Genomic DNA, 19,255 nt, shown 5'->3' with positions numbered 1-19,255 from the left:
CACATATACATACTTTGATAGATATATACATAATATACACACAATGGAATACTACTCAGCCATAAAAAGAAGGAAATTTTGCCATTTGCAGAAACACAGATAGACGTGGAGGGCATTATGTGAAATGAAATAAGTCAGACAGAGACAAATACTGTATGATATCACTTACATGTGGAATCTAAAAACCACAACAAACTAGTGAATGTAACAAAAAAAGAAGCAGAGTCATAGATAGAACAAACTAGTAGTCACCAGTGGGGAAAGGGAGGGAGGATGGGAAATATAGGAATAGAAGAGTAAGAGGTACTATCTATTACATATAAAATAAGCTACAAGGATATACTGTAAAACATGAGGAATACAGCCAATATTTTATAATACCTATAAACATAGTACAATCTTTAAAAATTGTGAATCACTATATCATACACTTGTAACTTACATACTATGGTATACCAACTATATTTCAATTAAAAAAAAGAACAGGTAGCATGTTCCAGAACAGAGTTTTGTTTTTTTTAAATAAAGAGTTTCACGGCTTTAGTTTGGGGTACAACCTTTCTACTTCTGTATCTGAGGCAAGAGATGTGAACAGTTAGATATTTTATGTTATTTAACCTTGAAATGATTATTTTCTATTGCTCTTCTTTCAAGTTCATGGATCAATTTAATTGAAGACCAGCCAGAGCCTGTGAGGGAAATGATGAAAAAAATACAGTTGCTCTTTGCAACTACTTATATACATTTACTGTGATTTTTCTCAAAACTGTGCAAACAAAACAAAGTACATAAATAAATTGAATCCTGAGAGTGATATAAGATTAAAGTCATCATCTATAACCTCTTAATGCTTGTTTTACTCAAAATAGACTCAAGTTTGTCACAGATCCACTTTTCCTAAAGAGAGAGAGATTGCTAAAATTAAGAAAAACATAAAGAATATGTTGACAGATTGCCCATATTTCAACCACTAGAATGAATGTTAACACTGTGTCACATTTACTTTCAGTCACTCTATGGGTACACACATGTGTGTGTGTCTTGCAGATGGGGAAGGGTTCACCTTACCTTTAATGCTTTATTATGGATGAAAAAATACTCTTTAAATCTAATTCTCAGTCCTTTTTTCCTCACCTATTCCTACAGGTGACCAAGCTTATGAATTTAGTTTCTCTTTTGGTGTCTCTATTTATATATATATATATATATATATATATATAGTTATACATACAAACATGTATAGAGATTAAAACACATGTAATAAACACATATAAGAAACATATGCACATAGAGATTAAAATATTACAATAATAAATATGGATTTGAATTATAAACCATACTTATGCTAATAAAACTGTCACAACCTGCTTTATATATGGGGTTCTACATAAGATTCCACTTTAAGATATGGGTCATTGCCTAGAAAACTGGAAACTCTTGAATTACAGGACCTCTGAGATTCTGCTCAGTCAAAATATGTGGCTTGGTCCTGCCCCCTCCTACTCATTCCTGCTTTTCCTGTCTCTGTCTTTCTCCCTGAGTTCCATGTACTCAAATCAATGACTTTGTGGAAAAATATTCAATGTGCCCTCCTCAATACCAGATCTCTTGTAAAACTCAAGCATCTCCTGAGATTTCTCCTGACTGGTGACTGCCTAGGAGGATACTCACTGATTTAAATGGCAGTTTCCATTTCTGTAGGAGGCTACCAGATAATTGGAAGGGGTCTCCTGAGAAAGACCTTTCCAAAAAGCACTTTTAGTACAATACAGAAACCAAGGTTCTCTTGGTTTCACAAACTCTTTCTCTATACCTCAAGTTCTTTTGGAGAGGAAGGGTCTGAAAAACATCCCTGTAAAAATATGCCCCTTCCTAAAATGAAATTAAAATGCCCACTACTAAGCATATACCCTGAGGAAACCAAAATTTAAAAAAAGACAAATGTATTCCAATGTTCATTGCAGCGCTATTTACGATAGCTAGAACATGGAAGCAACCTAGATGTCCTTTGACAGAAGAATGATAAATAAGCTATGGTACATATACAACGGAATATTACTCAGCCATGAAAAGGACCACACTTGAGTCAGTCCTAATGAGGTGGATGAATCTAGAACCTATCATACAGAGTGAAGTAAGTCAGAAAGAGAAAAACAAATACCATATACTAACGCATATATATGGACTCTACAAAGATGGTACTGATGAAGTTATTTGTGGGGCAGTAATGAGACACAGACATAAAGAACAGACTTATGGACACAGGGTGGGGGGAGGAAAGAGACGGTGGGATTTATGGAGAGAGTAACATGGAAACCTACATTCCCATACTTAAAATAGATAGCCAATGGGAATTTGCTATATGACTCAAGGAACTCAAACTGGGGCTCTGTAACAACCTAGAAGGGGGGCATCGGGGTGTGGGGAGTTGGGAGGGAGGTTCAAGAGGGACAGGAGATATATATATATATATATATATATATATATATATACCTATGGCTGATTCATGTTGATGTTTAGCAGAAACCAACATAATTTTGTAAAGCAATTATCCTTCAATTAAAAATAAATTTAAAAAAATGCTATGTGGTGATTATGTAAGCTGACAGTCAAACCTGGTATGGGGAGGGATCCCCATAAGATCACCGAACACAGTTCTGCAGGATGAGTGAGGTCCAAGGAGAGCCTGTGTGACCGAGCAATGGGCACTGGATGGGGCACAGCGACAGAACCAGGCTGCTCAGAACACACGGGCATCCCAGTGACCCAGGGATGCAGTTAGTTACATCTCTAATGCAAACTATGTACAGCTGACTTGCTTGGACAAGAGAGAAGAGGACAAGGAAAGAGAGAATTCATTTTCAAATAAGGCTCTGAACTGGAGAGGGATAAACCTAGCTGGGAAAAACCTAACACCACTCATCATCACCATCTATAAATTTGCCTTTAAAAAATGTCATTTAGGAGAATTCTGCTGATGAAGACAAACAGGAATGCTTGCTCAGCTCATTTGATCTTGGTCTGTACATGCTCAATGTGCCATATTTGCACTTATTTGGTATGATCATGGGGCAATTTGTGGTCTCTTAAATAGTTCCCTTCTATCGTTCAATGAATGTGTGGATAGTTTTGCTTCCCACCCCACAGACACATCTTAGGGTAAAGCACGGCGGCTGACAGCGTCTGCTTCTATCTCAGCATCATTTAATCCTCACTAGTTCCTTCTAATAAACCCTTACAGCTGGACCTGAAAGTTCACCCCACACTTTCAAGTTGCCACTGGAACTGACTGGACTCATGGCTCCATCAGCCTGAGTGATGAAATAGGCATTTTTGAGATTTGCTAAACAGGATTGTGGAGAAGGTGAAGTCCCGGCAGGGCTCCCCAGCAATAACTGCATCTTGTTGGCTCCGGTTTTCATGTACCTAATTTGCCGATTACTGACTTATTCTCATGCAGGATTTGACTTGACTTGACAAATCGGTAGTAATCAGTGATGAACTGTCAAGCAAACCTGCTTCTTGCCTTAACCACCCAAGAGTCTCGCTTGCATCAGTAGCTTCTGAGATCTCCTTTGATCCCAGTACTGCTGCCAGGTCAGATGATGATGACGACTTCTAAGTCTCATCTGCTTCCTTTCTAAAACTGGGGTCAAGCAAACCTGACATGGTTGGTAGGATTTCAAATACTTGGCAAGACAGACTAGGCTACCTTACATACACTAGCCCCATAAGAATTTGAGCTGGTAGGTTGCGAGTGGCTTTGACTCTTTTTTTTTTCTCTTTGTGTCTAAGTATTTTTTAAAAAAATGAAATTCATGGCATGAAAATGCTGCATTTAAAAGACAGTATAATACCTATCTTTCAAATGGACAAATTAAACAATGATAGTATCCAGTTTATACAGGAGTTAAAGTAAATAAAACGAACATTTATACACTGCCGCTGGTGGGAGGAGAGTGTGGTGTGTGTGTGATGTGTGTGTGTGTGTACACTTAGTTGTTCAGTTGTGTCCAACTCTTTGCAGCCCCACATAGTGTAGGCCACCAGGCTCTTCTGTGTTTGGGATTATCCAGGCAAGAGTACTGGAGTGGGTTGCCATTTCCTTCTCTAGAGGTATGGAGGGTAATTGGTATAAGCTTTCAGAAGGACAATTTGGCAATTCATATAAAATCCTTAAGAGTTGCTTTCAGGAAAAGAATTAAGGGTGTACACAAAGACTGGCCATGAGGACAGGTCTCCCAAAGTTTTACCATAAGTCATAAGGGCCTTTCATTGGGATATTTGGTGCCCCTCCATCCAGGAACACCAGAGGACTGTAATTCCTGCTCCACAGAAGTTAGGATCTGACTTGCTTTCGGTCCATAGGAGAAAGGCTTAAATGATATGTGATGCTTAAAAGCAGAAAACTTTAGGGATGGGTGCATAATTCACTCGTCTTCTCTTTCCTTTGAGACAGAGTACTAGTCATGTTCCTGACAGTGGAAGCTCCACAGTTCCCTGGCCTTGAATGAGACTGATATTGAGCAAAGTCCAGTGTCACCTGAAATGAACACGTGAAACAGGGTTTTCCGACCTCAGCACTTTCGCCCTTTGGGGCTGGTTGTTATGGAGGGTTCTCCTGTGTGTGTCTAGCGGCCATTACCTGCCTGGAGTAACCTCTTCTTAGGGCAAAACCAAAAACATCTCCAGACACTGCAAAATGTCGTGGGGGCGGGGGCGGGGGTGGTGGGCAGAACTGGCCCAGGTTGAGAGCCACTGATAAAAACAAGAAATAGCCTCTGTGGTTTTAAACCATTCAGCTTCCGAGTTTTTTTTTGTTGTTTTTTTTTTAATTGCAACTGATTTGTTTTATTATAGCAAAAACTCTGTATAAATATTTAGCAAAAGGGGACTGCTTCCAATTATGGGTGTTTTTACTTTCCTTTTGTTCTTCTGTGCTGTAAAAAAATTTTTTGTAATGAAAATAACTTGTCCTTTGATAAGAAGAAAAAAATGAGCCAATTAATTTTACTTTAAAAACCTATATTTACATAATTGCTTATTGATAGACAGTATTGGCTAGGGACATGCAGGATTTCTAAGTATGATGAGACACTTGTGTACCATATTTTTATATTGTATTTCTATTTACAAAGTGTTTTCCCATCCTACCTTTGTGGGGGGAGGTATAATTACAGCAACACTGGGAGATGTAACTACAGCAACAGGTAGACAAGGAAATTGAGGCTCAGAGAGATTAACATGCACATCTGAGGACACCTGGTTAATACACAGCAATGCCTTCATCCTCAGCTTTCTTGCTAATTCCAGTACTTTCTCCTCTATGCCACGCTGCCTCTGCATTTCTATAGAAAGCCACTTTCTAAAAGTCAACTGGGACAGACTCTGATTCTTTGGGAAATTTAAACAGGGAAGAAAGGATTCTCCTCTGTATTTAATATCCTTGGACAAGGGTACTAAACCTTGTAGGCACTTGGTCGGAGCACGATCCTCAATAAAATTTAAGCAGAGCCATTTCGTGCAATGCAGCCAAGAGACTTTCACATTCCTCCCCCTCCCCACTTCTTTCTCTTTCTCTCTTTTCAGCTCAAATGAGTCACCTTGGCTAGTCTGCCAATCCCCATAGAACTTATGTTCCTTGATAGAATATGCCAATAGAAATGAGACATTCTATAATGGTTTGAGACGTGAGTTAGTTGCCTATCCCTGCGCGGGGCTAAGTGCCGACTCCTCCAGGAAATGTAACTCATCAGATGGACACGAGTGCTCGAAATAATAGCAAATGAATGTGAAGATGCATGGGGAGTCAGTTTCTCCCCTCTTTCTTTTCTTTTTAAAGACGCACCCCTGTATTGTAGCTGTCTCAGGCATTTCCAAGCATCTGCACCATGGCTTGCTTACCTGACCCTCAAGTCAAGCTCAACTCCCAGACTGGCAGCAGGACTGCAACCCTCAGTGCACATCAGCCCACGCCTATTCATTTCTCTTCTGGAGAAATGGGATGGGGCTGTCCCTGGAGTGGAGCTATTTTGAGAGAACGATCACTAGAACAATCACCGGCTTGGCAGGAGATGGACGGCGTGGTACAGCCGCAAAAGCAGGAGAGATACTGTCATGGAAGGTCTGAGTCCTGAATGTCAGAACAGCGGGGAACCTGGGCAGAGCGTGTTCCTGCCTGCTGTCCACTCTCAGTCAGTTTCTGAGAGTTACGGACTTGACTTGCCACGATCACTGGCTTTTCCGTGATTCTGACTGCTCAGAGCATGCAAGCAGAGGGGGACAGCAGTGCTTCAGGACAAGGTCGAAACTCCTTTCGACCCCCCAGTAAACCTCCTGGTGTCCAAGGGGCTAAGAGGAAAGTTATGCTCAGCTGTGCCCAGAGGCATGTTCCTACTTACTCGAATGATGCCAACAAGCATATTTCACTGCTGTCAATCTTTCATTATGCTACCAAAGAAATGGTGGAGTCTGAAGGTCAGGGAGACCCTCTGACACTTTGCATAACTTCCCAGACCGGCTCCCTGCTCCTGGCCAGAAGTTACAGAAATGCCTCCGGGACTCCTCTTAGCTAAATTTCTCTCTTTCTCTTAAGAGAATCTCTCTGAAGGACAGGTGTGATTTTTGTATCAGGAGTTTTGGTTAGGTGCATGCATGTTGCATGCTAAGTCGCTTCAGTCATGTCCGACTCTGTGTGACCCTATGGGTAGCAGCCCACCAGGCTCCTCTGTCCACAGGATTCTCTAGGCAAGAACACTGGAGTGGGTTGCCATTTCCTTCTCTTAGGAGCTATGCTAACTCACCTGTGGATAATCAGCACCTAGACCAATAAATATTTTTCTGGATGGATGGATGGAGGAGGACTTATTGATTACCACTTTACATGTTGGTCCCTATAGCATGGGCTGAATATGGTGTTAAAAACCTACACAGCCCTCTGTGCTCAGAAAAGAAACAGTCCTTTTAGTCCCTTATATCGATTGTTTCAGGCTGTAAATATGGGACTGCAATAAATTTCATCTTGAGAGCCAACACTGGTCAATTGGAAGTGGCTGCTTTGAGGGCTCTCTTGGAGGCATCTGTGCACCGAGTTTAGTGAGGAAAAAGTACAGTCATCGATTAGCAATGTCTGCTCTGAGCTGAAGACACAGAAACGGTGGCCCGCTCTGCATTTGCCGGTGGGTTTAAAGCTTTACACTCTTCCGCTGAATTTTCCGGATGAATACCTCTGCAACACATGTTTTAGAAAGCTAGCTTTGACTGGCTATAAAGGGTAGTTAAGGGTGTTCTTCCCTCCACTGGCATATTTTCCTAATGGACTTCTTTATATACTTGCTGGATTTGAAAGCAAATTGAGGCAGGAAACACTACTTGGTTTTCCTTAGGATACACAATTCTTACTGGTAAAGGAAACCAAACTAGATGAGGGTTAATGTATCCCAAGTGGGATGCTTCAGAAAATCTCTACCAGGAGGGATGAAAAGAAAAATAATGAAATACATAATATAATCTAACCTCTTCACTTCCAATGCTGGGAATAATCTCACTTTTGCAGTGTCAAGCACTTCCCAAGGAACTCAGTACAAGGAAGAACAGGGAAGCCACAGAAAAGTGTCTGCTGAATTTTGGTTAAAGTTACATCATTCCTGTTAAACACAGTGGGCTGTCTCCTAGGGATGCTTTAACAAATAACCCAAATCCCTGAACAAAAAGTACCTAACGATTAGCAAAGGTCTAGTCGGGATAAGCTAACTACATCATGGTAGGGAAGTAACCATTTTTTTTTTTTTTTTGAGAAATAGTTCCCATAACATAAATTTCACCATTTACAATTTGGTAGTTTTTAGTATATTCACTGTGTTGTACAACCATCACGGCTATCTAATTTCAGAGCACTTACATCACCCAGAAAAGACAGCCCATAGCTATTAGCTGTCAGTCCCAATTCCCTCCTCCCTCACCCCTGGCAATCATTAATCTCCTTTTTGTCGCGACCCCATGGACTGTGCCTACCAGGCTCCTCCTCCCATGGGATTTTCCAGGCAAGAGTACTGGAGTGGGTTGTCATTTCCTTCTCCTTTCGTCTCTATGGATTTTCCTATTCCAGACAACATAAATAGAGTCATATGGCAGTGACCAAAACCATCCCCAAGAAAGAGAAATGCAACAAAGCAAAATTGTTGTCTGGGGAGGCTTTACAAATAGCTGAGAAAAGAAGAGAAGTGAAAGAGAAAAGGAAAGATATAGCCATTTAAATGCAGAGTTCCAAGAACAGCAAGAAGTGATGAAAAAGACTTAAGTGAACAGTGCAAAGAAATAAGGAAAATAATAGAATGAGAAAGATTAGAGATATCTTTAAGAAAATTAGAGATACCAAGGGAATATTTCATGCAAAGATGGCCACAATAAAGGACAGAAATGGTATCAACCTAACAGCAGAAGATATTAAGAAGAGGTAGCAAGAATACACAGAACTGTACAAAAAAGCTCTTAATGATCCAGATAACCACAATGGTGTGGTCACTCACCTAGAGTGTGAAGTCTAGTGGGCTTTAGGAAGCATCACTATGAGCAAAGCTAGTGGAGGTAATGGAATTTCAGCTGAGCTATTTCAAATCCTAAAAGATGAAGCTGTGAAAGTGCTGTACTCTATTGAGCAAGTTTGGAAAACTCAGCAGTGGCCAGAGGACTAGAAGAGGTTAGTTTTCATTTCAATCTCAAAGGACAGTACCAAAGAATACTTAAAAACCACACAATTGTGCTCATTTCACATGCTAGCAAGATAGGGCTCAAAATCCTTCAAGTTAAGCTTCAACAGTATGTAAAGCAAGAACTTTCAGATGTACAAGCTGGATTTAGAAGAGGCAGAAGAACCAGAGATTAAATTGCCAACATCTGTTGGATCATAGAAAAAGTAAGAGAATTCCAGAAAAACATCTACTTCTGCTTCATTGACTAGTCAATGAAGCCTTTGACTGTGTGGATCACAACAAACTGTAGAAAATTCTTAAAGAGGTGGCAATAACAGACCACCTTACTTGCCTTCTAAGAAACCTATATGCAGGTCAAGAAGTAACAGGTAGAACTGGACATGGAACAATGAGCTGGTTCAAAACTGTGAAAGCAGGACGTCAAGGCTGTATATTGTCACCCTGCTTATTTAACTTCTATGCAGAGTACATCATGAGAAACGCTGGGCTGGATGAAGCACAAGCTGGAATCAAGATTGCTGGGAGAAATATCAATAACCTCAGATATGGAGATGACACCACCCTAATGGCAGAAAGTGAAGAAGAACTATAAGAGCCTCTTGATGAAGGTGAAAGAGAAGGGTGAAAACACTGGCTTAAAACTCAATATTCAAAAAACGAAGATCATGGCATCTGGTCCCATCACTTCATGGCAAATAGATAGGGAAACAGTGGAAACAGTGGCAGACTTTATTTTCTTGGGCTCCAAAATCACTGCAGATGGTGATTGCAGCCATGAAATTAAAAGACAGTTGCTCCTTGGAAGAAAAGCTATGACAAACCTAGACAGTATATTAAAAAACAGAGACACATCACTTTGCCTACAAAAGTCCATCTAGTCAAAGCTGTGGTTTTTCCAGTATTCACGTACGGATGTGACAGTTGGACCATAAAGAAGGCTGAGCACCAAAAAATTGATGCTTTTGAACTGTAATGCTAAAGAATACTCTTGAAAGTCCCTTTGACTGCCAGGAGATCAAGGCAGTCAATCCTAAAGGAAATCAACCCTGAATACTCATTGGAAGGACTGATGCTGAAGCTCCAATACTTTGCCCACCTGATGCAAAGAACTGGATCATTGGAAAAGACCCTGATGCTGGGTACGATTGAGGGCAGGAGGAAAAGGGGATGACAGAGGATGAGATGGTTGGATGGTATCACTGACTCAATGGACATGAGTTTGGGCAGACTCTGGGAGATAGCAGAGGACAGGGAAGCCTGAAGCGCTACAGTCCATGGGGTAGCAAAGAGTCAGACACGACTGAACAACTGAACAACAAATATGCTATATAATCTTTTGTATCTGGCTTCTTTCACGTAACAAAACATTTTAAGATTCATCCATGTAACAATATTTCATTCTTATTTAAAAAAAAATTTCATCCCCTTTTATGTTTTAATCATATCCCATGGTGTGGAGAGACTACATTTTGTTTCTCCACCCACCAGTTGATAGACATTTGGGTTGTTTCCGCTTATGAGCTATTATGAATAAATGCTGCTATGGACATTTATGTATGTTTTTAAATGAGAGAGTTTTCAGTTCTCCATAGGAATATATCTAGTAATGGAATTGCTGGGTCATACTGTAATTCTTTGTTTAACTTTTTGAAGAACTATTGAATCCCTTCCCCGTGGCTCTCCATTTTACATTCCAACAAACCACGTATGAGGGTTCCAATTTTTCCATATCTCCACCAACACTTATTATTGTCCGTCCTTTCATTATAGCCGCCTCAGTGGGTGCGCAGTGGTATTTTTAAAATTCGTGGCTATATCAAGCATGGTCCTACCTGGGCATGAGACGGTGGAAGTCCTCTTCTTATGTAAACACCAAAGAGAGCATCCTTCCCGAGGGAGATGTTGAACTTTAAGAACTGGGGTTGACTGATGTGAATCTGCGATCTCCAAAACACGCCTGGTGGGACTTCTTGGGTCACCCGCCGACCAACTTCTGCTTCGCCACTGTCTATGCTGCTGTTCTTCAAGGACCAGGGCACTGGAAAATAGGAATTGACATCAAGTTGGTGACATGTGTACCCATTATTTGGCTCTGCATTTCTGACTGATTACATGTTAGGATCTAAAACAATATACATAAAGATGAAATTCATGGCAAATTTCTCTTCAGGTCACAGCTTAAAACATTTAGATTTGAGGGACTCCCCTGGTCATCTGGTGGTTAAGAATCTGCCTGCCCATGCAAGGGACACGGATTTGATGCCTGGTCCAGGAGGATCCCACTTACTGTGGGGCCCTGAGCCTGTGAGCCACAACTACTGAGCTCTGTGCTGCAACTACTGAAGCCTGTGTACCCTGAACCTGTTTTCTGCAACAAGAGAAGCCACTGCAATGTCAAGCCTGAGCACCACAACTAGAGAGAAGCCCCTGCTCAAGATGACTACAGAAAGCCTGCGCACAACAACAAAGAACAGGGCAGACGAAAAACAAAACAAACCATTTCGCTTTTAAATAAGAAACACAGAAACGCATACCCCAGGGCGTCCGAAATATTGGCACAATGCTTCCTGAACTTCTGTGACTGCTCTTTACTGATAACTATCATAAGAGTTACAGCCCGACAAGTACATGTAAAGCTTCCAGCACCCCAAATGTGACTGGGATGTTAAATCATCAGCAGGAGAGGGGAGAGTGATGTTAATTTGGCATGAAATGTAATTCGTGCAGCCTTTAATTATTCTTTCCAGCCACAAACAAGTCCAATATCCTCTGACATTCTCATAAATTAAAAAAGAAAAAAAAGAGACATCAGTGAATAAAAATCAGTCCAAAGTAAATAAAATAACTGAACAGAAAATGCTGGCTTGCCCTCAGGCTGACCCAATACCGCCGCTAGCAGCTTCCTTGGTGGCCCAGATGGCAAGATGTCTGCCTGCAATGCGGGAGACCTGGGTTTGATCCCTGGGTCGGGAAGATTCCCGGGAGAAGGAAATGGCAACCCACTCCAGTATGCTTGCCTGGAAAATTCCACAGATGGAAGAGCCTGGTAGGCTACAGTCCACGGTGTCACAAAGAGTCAGGCACGACTGAGTGATTTCACTTCTTCACTTCTTCTTCCCTGCTCGAGGGAGGGACTTAAGAATCAAGTGGAAACCACACCCCTCACATGGTGACACTGGTGTATCTCTGTTGCATTATTTGAAATCATCTACATAGAAACCATTGGTTGCACATACTCAGCATCCTTCAGAACTTTAGTAACAGGAGTTTCAGAAAATCCACCTTTAAAAGAGGATTTCTTAATAACAACGAACCAGCCAGGGTCACTTGCACTTCAGAGGGTGGTTTGCTTTACAAATATAGAATTAAGAAAAAGCTGGGAGTTACTAGTAGTTGCCCAAGAAGAGCAAGTTAATTGATTTCCCAGAGCCTCATTAATCTCCTCTCTAAAATGGGAATAAAACCTTGTTGGAAGCTGGTTTCATATAGGCCATTTGTGATTCCTTCAAATGGATTCTAAACTTGAAATACAAAACCACAATCTCCTATCTTCTTAAGATCTTCTAAACCAGCTGAAATCAAATACAGAAAGAATTGAAGACATTTTGGGTTTTGAGAGTCTTTTCATTTTTCGATTGATCGCTTTGGTGGCCTCGTGGATCTGAAAACTTCAGCCTGAAAGGCAAAGCAGGGCAAGCAGGCTCCCTCCTGCACTCTGGAATGGATGGACTGCTCTGAACATATTCATCTGTACTTGGCCTCAATCCATTGCAAAAGGTTTGGATGGTCAGGAGGGATCATGCAGTTGTAGAAGACTGGCCTGAAGGGTTAGTGACTTAGCCACCGCGGGTCTGTTACTATCTGGCCACTGCATCAAGACGAGACTCTTAAATGAGTCATAAATGACAGCTTCTCCATCTGGAAAATGGAGAGGTGACATTCTTGGATACTGAAGGTTTTCTACATCCAAATTATAAAAGAAAAACCGCAGAGTGACTTGAGGGTGTGAAGTTATTTTTTTCCCCTTTATAATAGTTCAATAGCGGAGCAAATACAAAGGAAACAGGGGCTTCAAATAAACTAGGAGACACCCTGGTTTGGACCTTAAGAGGACACGCTTGACCTCTAGAATAGGGAATGGGCTTCCACAGGAAGTTGGGAAGCTTCCATCACAAAACACTGTTAGGAAGAAAAGAAACTAGTGAGTCCTGTGGCTCAGCTCTTTAGATGGGGACTTGATGATGTGTTCCCCAAACATCTTCATGTGGCCTAACAGACAGTGGAGTTGGAGGAACCCTGCATCACATATAAGAGCAGAGACTCTGGACTGAGACCGCCTTGGTTCAAATCCCAGCTTTGACACTTGCTATGGGTATCCTTCTCTAGGCCTCAGCTCCCTCACCTGCATAATTGGGACATTATTACTATTTATTTCATAGGGTTGTTAAAGGAATTTAATGACTTAATCTATGCTCTTAGAGTACTTTTTGGCACAAAACAAGCACTAAATAAAAAATATCTAAGACTCAACAGTGGAGAAGGAAATGGCAACTCACTCCAGTATTCTCGCCTGGAAAACCTCATGAACTGTAGCCTGTCAGGCTCCTCTGTCCATGGGGTCACAAGAGTTGGACATGATTTAGCAACTAAACTACCACCACCACCAAGACTCAATAGAGGGGTGTTTATTTTGCTGACATAATGACATACCCAGGGGGAATCACTTTTTATCACCACTGGATCAGAAGCTCTGAAGATTATAAATTAGAAATACATCTGTACTTAAAAATGCTGCTTTTGATGGGCTTCCCTTCCCCCCAATTAAGACCTTTTGGAAGAAGGGACACAATAGAAAGGATGCAGTAAGGAAGTAATGCAGGGGAAAAAAAAAATCTCTGGGGAAGAACAGTTTACAAACCTCTTATAAAGACCACATGTAAGCCCAGCAATCATTCATAGTTTGGCAACAAGTTAAAGAAATGCATTAAAAATGAAAGAATTTTAAAGAAATTATTCATCTTTACACTTAATAAAATGAACTTTCCCTCATGTCTGTTGGGCTTTCAGGGGTTGCTGGGTTAATGACAGGATGTGAAAAAGAAGCAGGAAATAGGCACCCACGAGCCTGCTAATCTGCTGTTGAAACTTAAATGGATTTTGATAATATCAAACCAAGTGAGGATGCCAGAGATGGCAAAGGGAGCTGGTTTCCAAAGAGTGGCTATGAGGGAGAAATTCCTGCAAGGAGCCTCAGGGGTTTGGTTCAGGGCTGAAAGCAGTGGGGTCCCCCTTCTTTCACGAGACCCTGACTTCAGGACACTGATGTCAGTAACAGCTGCTCCCACCAGTGGGGACAGGTTGCTTTCTCAGAAGTCACACTTCCCCCCGGGGTTCTAGATGCTCCTTCCTCATGCCCTATCCACTAAAGGAGGCAGTGCACCTGGGTGCTAAAGGTTTTGCAGTCAGACAGAACTGGGTTCAAATCCTGGCTCTGGTTCTGGCTTGCTGTGTGACCTCCACCAATCTGCTTAACCTCTCTGGGCCTTCACTGTCTTTTTGTTAAGATGGGAATGATAATAGTAACTATCTCATAGAGTAAGAGTAACAAATGAAAGTACACAAAGAAGGTGCTGAGCAGACTAATAATAAAATAAATGCTAGTTACATTAATTAAATAAAAGCATGAAAAACTATAAAGGATCTATAAGGGAAAGCATCTGTCTTTCTTTTCAGAGTAAAGAATATCCAAAAGGGAATGTGTATATATGTGACATGCATGTATATATTTATACATTTTGCACGTTATCTATCTACCTACCTATTCATCTATCCATCAAGAAAGAAGGGAGAGTCTAACTCTCTCTTAAGAGAATTATGGGAAGAAGTTTAAAATTGGGAGTCAGGCTCTGTTTCCACTACTGACTTGGTGGGACCTTCTAGGATAACCAGTGTGGTTATCTTTCTGATTAGATTATTTTATTGAAAAACCTGCTTTCTGAAATAAAGATCCTGTCAGCTTCACCTTCACACTGAAGCTCTTTTGTCCTTTACACCCTGCCTCCCACCAGACAAATAGGTTCTTTCTCTGTCTCCATAGCATTTACACTTAACTCTACCGCAGCACTCTTATTAGCTACTATGTTGATTTTCTTTGCCTTCCTAGCTGTCATTCAGTCTGGAAGTTGTGTCCGACTCTTTTCAACCCCAGGGACTGCAGCATGCTAGGCTTCCCTGTCCTTCACTATCTCCTGGAGCTATCTTGAGCACTACCTTGCTCCAACTCATGTCCATTGAGTCGGTGATGCTATCCAATCATCTCATCCTTCGTCACCCCCTTCTCCTCCTGCCTTCAATCCTTCCCAGCATCAGGGTCTTTTCCAGTGAGCTGGCTCTTTGCATCAGGTGACCAAAGCATTGTAGCTTCAGCTTCAGCATCAGTCCTTCCAATGAATATCCAGGGTTGATTTCCTTTAGGATAGACTGGTTTGATCTCCTTGCTGTCCAGGGATATCTCAAGAGTCCTCTTAGCACCACAATTCAAAAGCACCGATTCTTCAGCGCTAAATCTTTTCTATGGTCCAACTCTCACATCTGTACATGACTACTGGAAAAACCATAGCTCTGACTAGATGGACCTTTGTCGGCAAAGTGATGTCTCTGCTTTTTAATACGCTGTCTAGGTTTGCCTTCCTAACTCTCCCTTATTAGACACCGTGCTCTCTGAGGTCAGGCAGAGCTGCAAATTGATCTCTGGGTTCTCAGCGGCTTGCACCTGGCAACTCATGGGTAATCTATAAATGCCTGTTGAACTGAATCAAGTTTTACCTGCCCATCTGATGGGGTATTTTAACTTAATCCCTATGAATACTGAGTGAAAAGAGAGCTTTAAGGAAGATTTACTTTGAAAGGTTGCATGGAAACTGATTTTTTTTTAAAAATAAAAATTCTCTTTTGAAAGCTCCAAGGGGAGATTTATCTAAATAAAACAGAAGTATCTAAACCAAATTTCTTTATGAATCCTTCTGAAAAATCATGAGTCAACTTTTATCTTTTATATAAAATCTTATAAAACAATGAGCTAGGGCACCTGGGGTCTAGTGGGTAAGTTCTTAGATTAACAAGCTAAAGTTGAGAGTCCTCATCCTGATGTTTTATGACTCTGAACCATTTGTGGAAGGAACAGGGGTGTAAAGGAATTATTCTGTTGACCTCCCATCCTTGCTATTAAGAAGGTGGCTAGTTTTAGGCACGTGAGCTCTCAGGTCTCATTGTTCTTGTCTATATAGGAGTGGTATGTCCCAAAAATATCTTAAGGTGCCTTCCACCCTAGCCTGCTGTGGTCTAGAGTGAGCCAGGAGGGTGGTCTCCTGTTTTGTGCTATGAAGACACGTGTGTGATGTCTGCAGGGGGAGGGCTTCCCCTTTTAACAAACTAGTGACTGCTTTCAAAGTAAGCTTCCCAGATGTGAAACTGAAGTATGCTTTTGCAAACAGGAGTTTTCACTTTTCCCCCAACAGTTCAGTTCAGTTCAGTCATGCAGTCGTGTATGACTCTTTGTGACCCCATGGGCTGGAGCATGACAGGCTTCCCTGTCCATCACCAACTCCCAGAGCTTGCTCAAACTCAAGTTGATTGAGTTGGTGATGCCATCCAACCATCTCATCCTCTGTCATCCCCTTCTCCTTCTGCCTTCAATCTTTCCCAGCATCAAGCTCTTTTCCAATGAATCAGTTCTTCACATCAGGTGGCCAAAGTATTGGAGTTTCAGCTTCAGCATCAGTTCTTCCAATGAATATTCAGGACTGATTTCCTTTAGGATGGACTGGTTGGATCTCCTTGCAGTCCAAGGGACTCTCAAGAGTTTTCTCCAACACCACAGTTCCAAAGCGTCAATTTTTCAGCGCTCAGCTTTCTTTACAGTCCAACTCTCACATCCATACATGACTACTGGAAAAACCATAGCTTTGACTAAACAGACCTTTGTTGGCAAAGTAATATCTCTGCTTTTTAATATGCTGTCTAGGTTGGATAGCTCAGTTCGAAAAGAATCTGCCTGCAATGTGGGAGACCCTGGTTCAATTCCTGGGTCAGGAAGATCCCCTGGAAAAGGGATAGGCTACCAACTCCAGTATTCTTGGGCTTCGCTTGTGGCTCAGCTGGTAAAGAATCCGCCTGCAATGTGGGAGACCTGGGTTGGGAAGATTCCCTGGAGAAGGAAAAGGCTACCCACTCTAGTACTCTGGCCTGGAGAATTCCATGGATGAGTCCATGGGGTCGCAGAGAGTTGGACACGACTGAGCAACTTTCATTTTCTAGGTTGGTCATAACTTTTCTTGCAAGGAGCAAGTGTCTTTTAATTTCATGGCTGCAGTCACCATCTGCAGTGATTCTAGAGTCCTCTGAAAATAAAGTCTGTCACTGTTTCCATTGTTTCTTAATCTATTTGCCATGAAGTGATGGGACCAGATGCCATGATCTTAGTTTTTATAAATATAAATATATATTTCCCCATATATATATATATATATATATATATATATATATGTTTTTTGTTGCTGTTGTTGCTGTTTAGTTGCTCACTCATGTCTGACTCTTTGCAACCCCATGGAGCGTAGCCCGCCAGTCCCCTCTGTCCATGGGATTTTCTAGGCAAGAATACTGGAATGGGGTGCCATTTCCTTCTTCAGGGGATCTTTCCAACCCAGGGATCACACCCGGGTCTTCTGAGTGTCTTCTGCATTGCAGGCATATTCTTTTACCACTGAGCCATTGGGGAATCCAAATTTTTCATCTTGAAATAATTTCCAATTTACAGAAAATTTTCAAAAATTGGTACAAAGATCCTTGCATCTCCTTCACCCAGACTCCAAAAATATTATACACACTTGTGCCTTCTCTATATATATATATTTTTTTTACTGAAATATTCACAGTTAAGTTGTAAACAGGTTACTCCTCTAAATATCTCCATGTGTTTCTCCTAAAAACAGGGCATTCTTTTTCAGAACCATAGTGCAGTTATCAAAAATAGAAAAATAACACTGATACAACTAAACACATATATTTATAGATCTTATTCAAATTTGCCAATTATTACACCAATAGTCTTTATAACCAACTGGGGGAAAAAAAGACTCTACATACTTTAAGGAATCTTTAAAATGAATGTGTATAACTCGGGTAATTTTAAAAATAATAAAAAGGAAGAAAAATACACCAATACTGCTACTCAAAAGATAAAAAGGAAAGATGGTTTTTGTAAACTGCTATTGCCGATGTGAGGAACCATCCCAGTGACTCCGTCCCTGAGGGTCAAATCTCTGGGCTGCTGTCTAGAAAGTCTGTGCTAGCCTCTGAGGTCAAAGGGGCCAGTAGCCTGAACCAGGCTCCCAGTCCCACAAACAAGGATCTGAACCTGGGCTCCTGGAGCCATGACAGCTATTCCAGGATCAGAAGTATGGCTAATCCCTAAGAGGATACCATTGAAAGACACTCACAAGGAAACATAATTACCGTTTCTAGCTTTACCTCCAGAGAAATGGTGGTTCTGATGGTAAACACACTGCCTGCAATGCCGGACACTTGGGTTTGATCCCTGGGTCAGAAAGATCCCCTGGAGAATGAAGAATGAAATGGCAACCCACTCCAGTGTTCTTGCCTAGAGAATCCCATGGACAGAGGAGCCCGGCAGGCTACAGTCCATGGGATCCCAAAGAGTCGGACACTACTGAGCAATGAACACTTTCTTTACCTCCAAGATGGGTATCCACATACTGAAAAGTTCTGAGATATCATGGAGCAATGTTACGTGTGGAGCTGGTCAGCCCTGGGTTTGAATCCCAGCTCTGACAACTACTAGCTGCACGCCTTTGGGCTGATCCCTCCCCTTCTCCAAGTCTGTCTACTCATCTGTGGTTGTATAATGGGGTTGCTTCTGAGGATGTATCAGAGTAACACAGGGAGGACCTGACTTTTAGGTGCTTCTATATCTTTCTATCTGTTGTGCTACCTTAAAACATCTGTAACTACTTATCACAGATCTGGAGGATAAATGTGTAGTGGTCTAATTTATGATATCAGCTGCATAGCGTAGGCACTATTTTTTTTTTTTAAACTGGTGGATACTTTCCAGTAGTTGTATACAGATGTGAGAGTTGGACCATAAAAAGGCTGAGCACCGAAGAATTGATGTTTTTGAATTGTGGTGCTAAAGAAGACTCTTGAGAGTCCTGTGGATGGCAAGGAGATCAAACCAGTCAGTCTTAAAGGAGATCAACCCTGAGTATTCATTGGAAGGACTGATGCTGAAGCTCCAATATTTTGGCTGCCTGATGCAAAAAGCTGACTCACTGGGAAGAATTGAGGGCAAGAGGAGAATGGGGCAACAGAGGATGAGATGGTTGGAGGATATCACTGACTCATTGGACCTGAGTTTGAACAAACTCTAGGAGATGGTGGACAGGGAGGCCTGGCATGCTATAGTCCATGGGGTCACAAAGAGTCACACATGACTTAGTGATTGAACAACAGCAAGAGTAGTTGCT

The 19,255-nt window shown here is 41.5% G+C and overlaps 1 protein-coding gene across 7 annotated transcripts in view; it reads right to left on the bottom strand.

Annotated features, from left to right (window-relative positions):
• Positions 1 to 19,255, bottom strand: part of TENM2 (teneurin transmembrane protein 2) — a 1,355,454-nt gene that overhangs the window by 208,645 nt on the left and 1,127,554 nt on the right. For all 7 annotated transcript variants that reach the window (XM_070465745.1, XM_070465746.1, XM_070465747.1 and 4 more), the window contains one exon: positions 10,544 to 10,749. In XM_070465745.1, coding sequence (XP_070321846.1) covers positions 10,544 to 10,749 — 206 coding nt within the window. The remainder of the gene's footprint in view (positions 1 to 10,543; positions 10,750 to 19,255) is intronic.

The sequence above is a fragment of the Odocoileus virginianus genome, chromosome 3 (genome assembly GCF_023699985.2).
Source record: "Odocoileus virginianus isolate 20LAN1187 ecotype Illinois chromosome 3, Ovbor_1.2, whole genome shotgun sequence".
NCBI lineage: Eukaryota > Metazoa > Chordata > Mammalia > Artiodactyla > Cervidae > Odocoileus > Odocoileus virginianus.
Note: the sequence above shows the minus strand (reverse complement) of the source record. Positions and strands in the feature narration are given on the sequence as shown.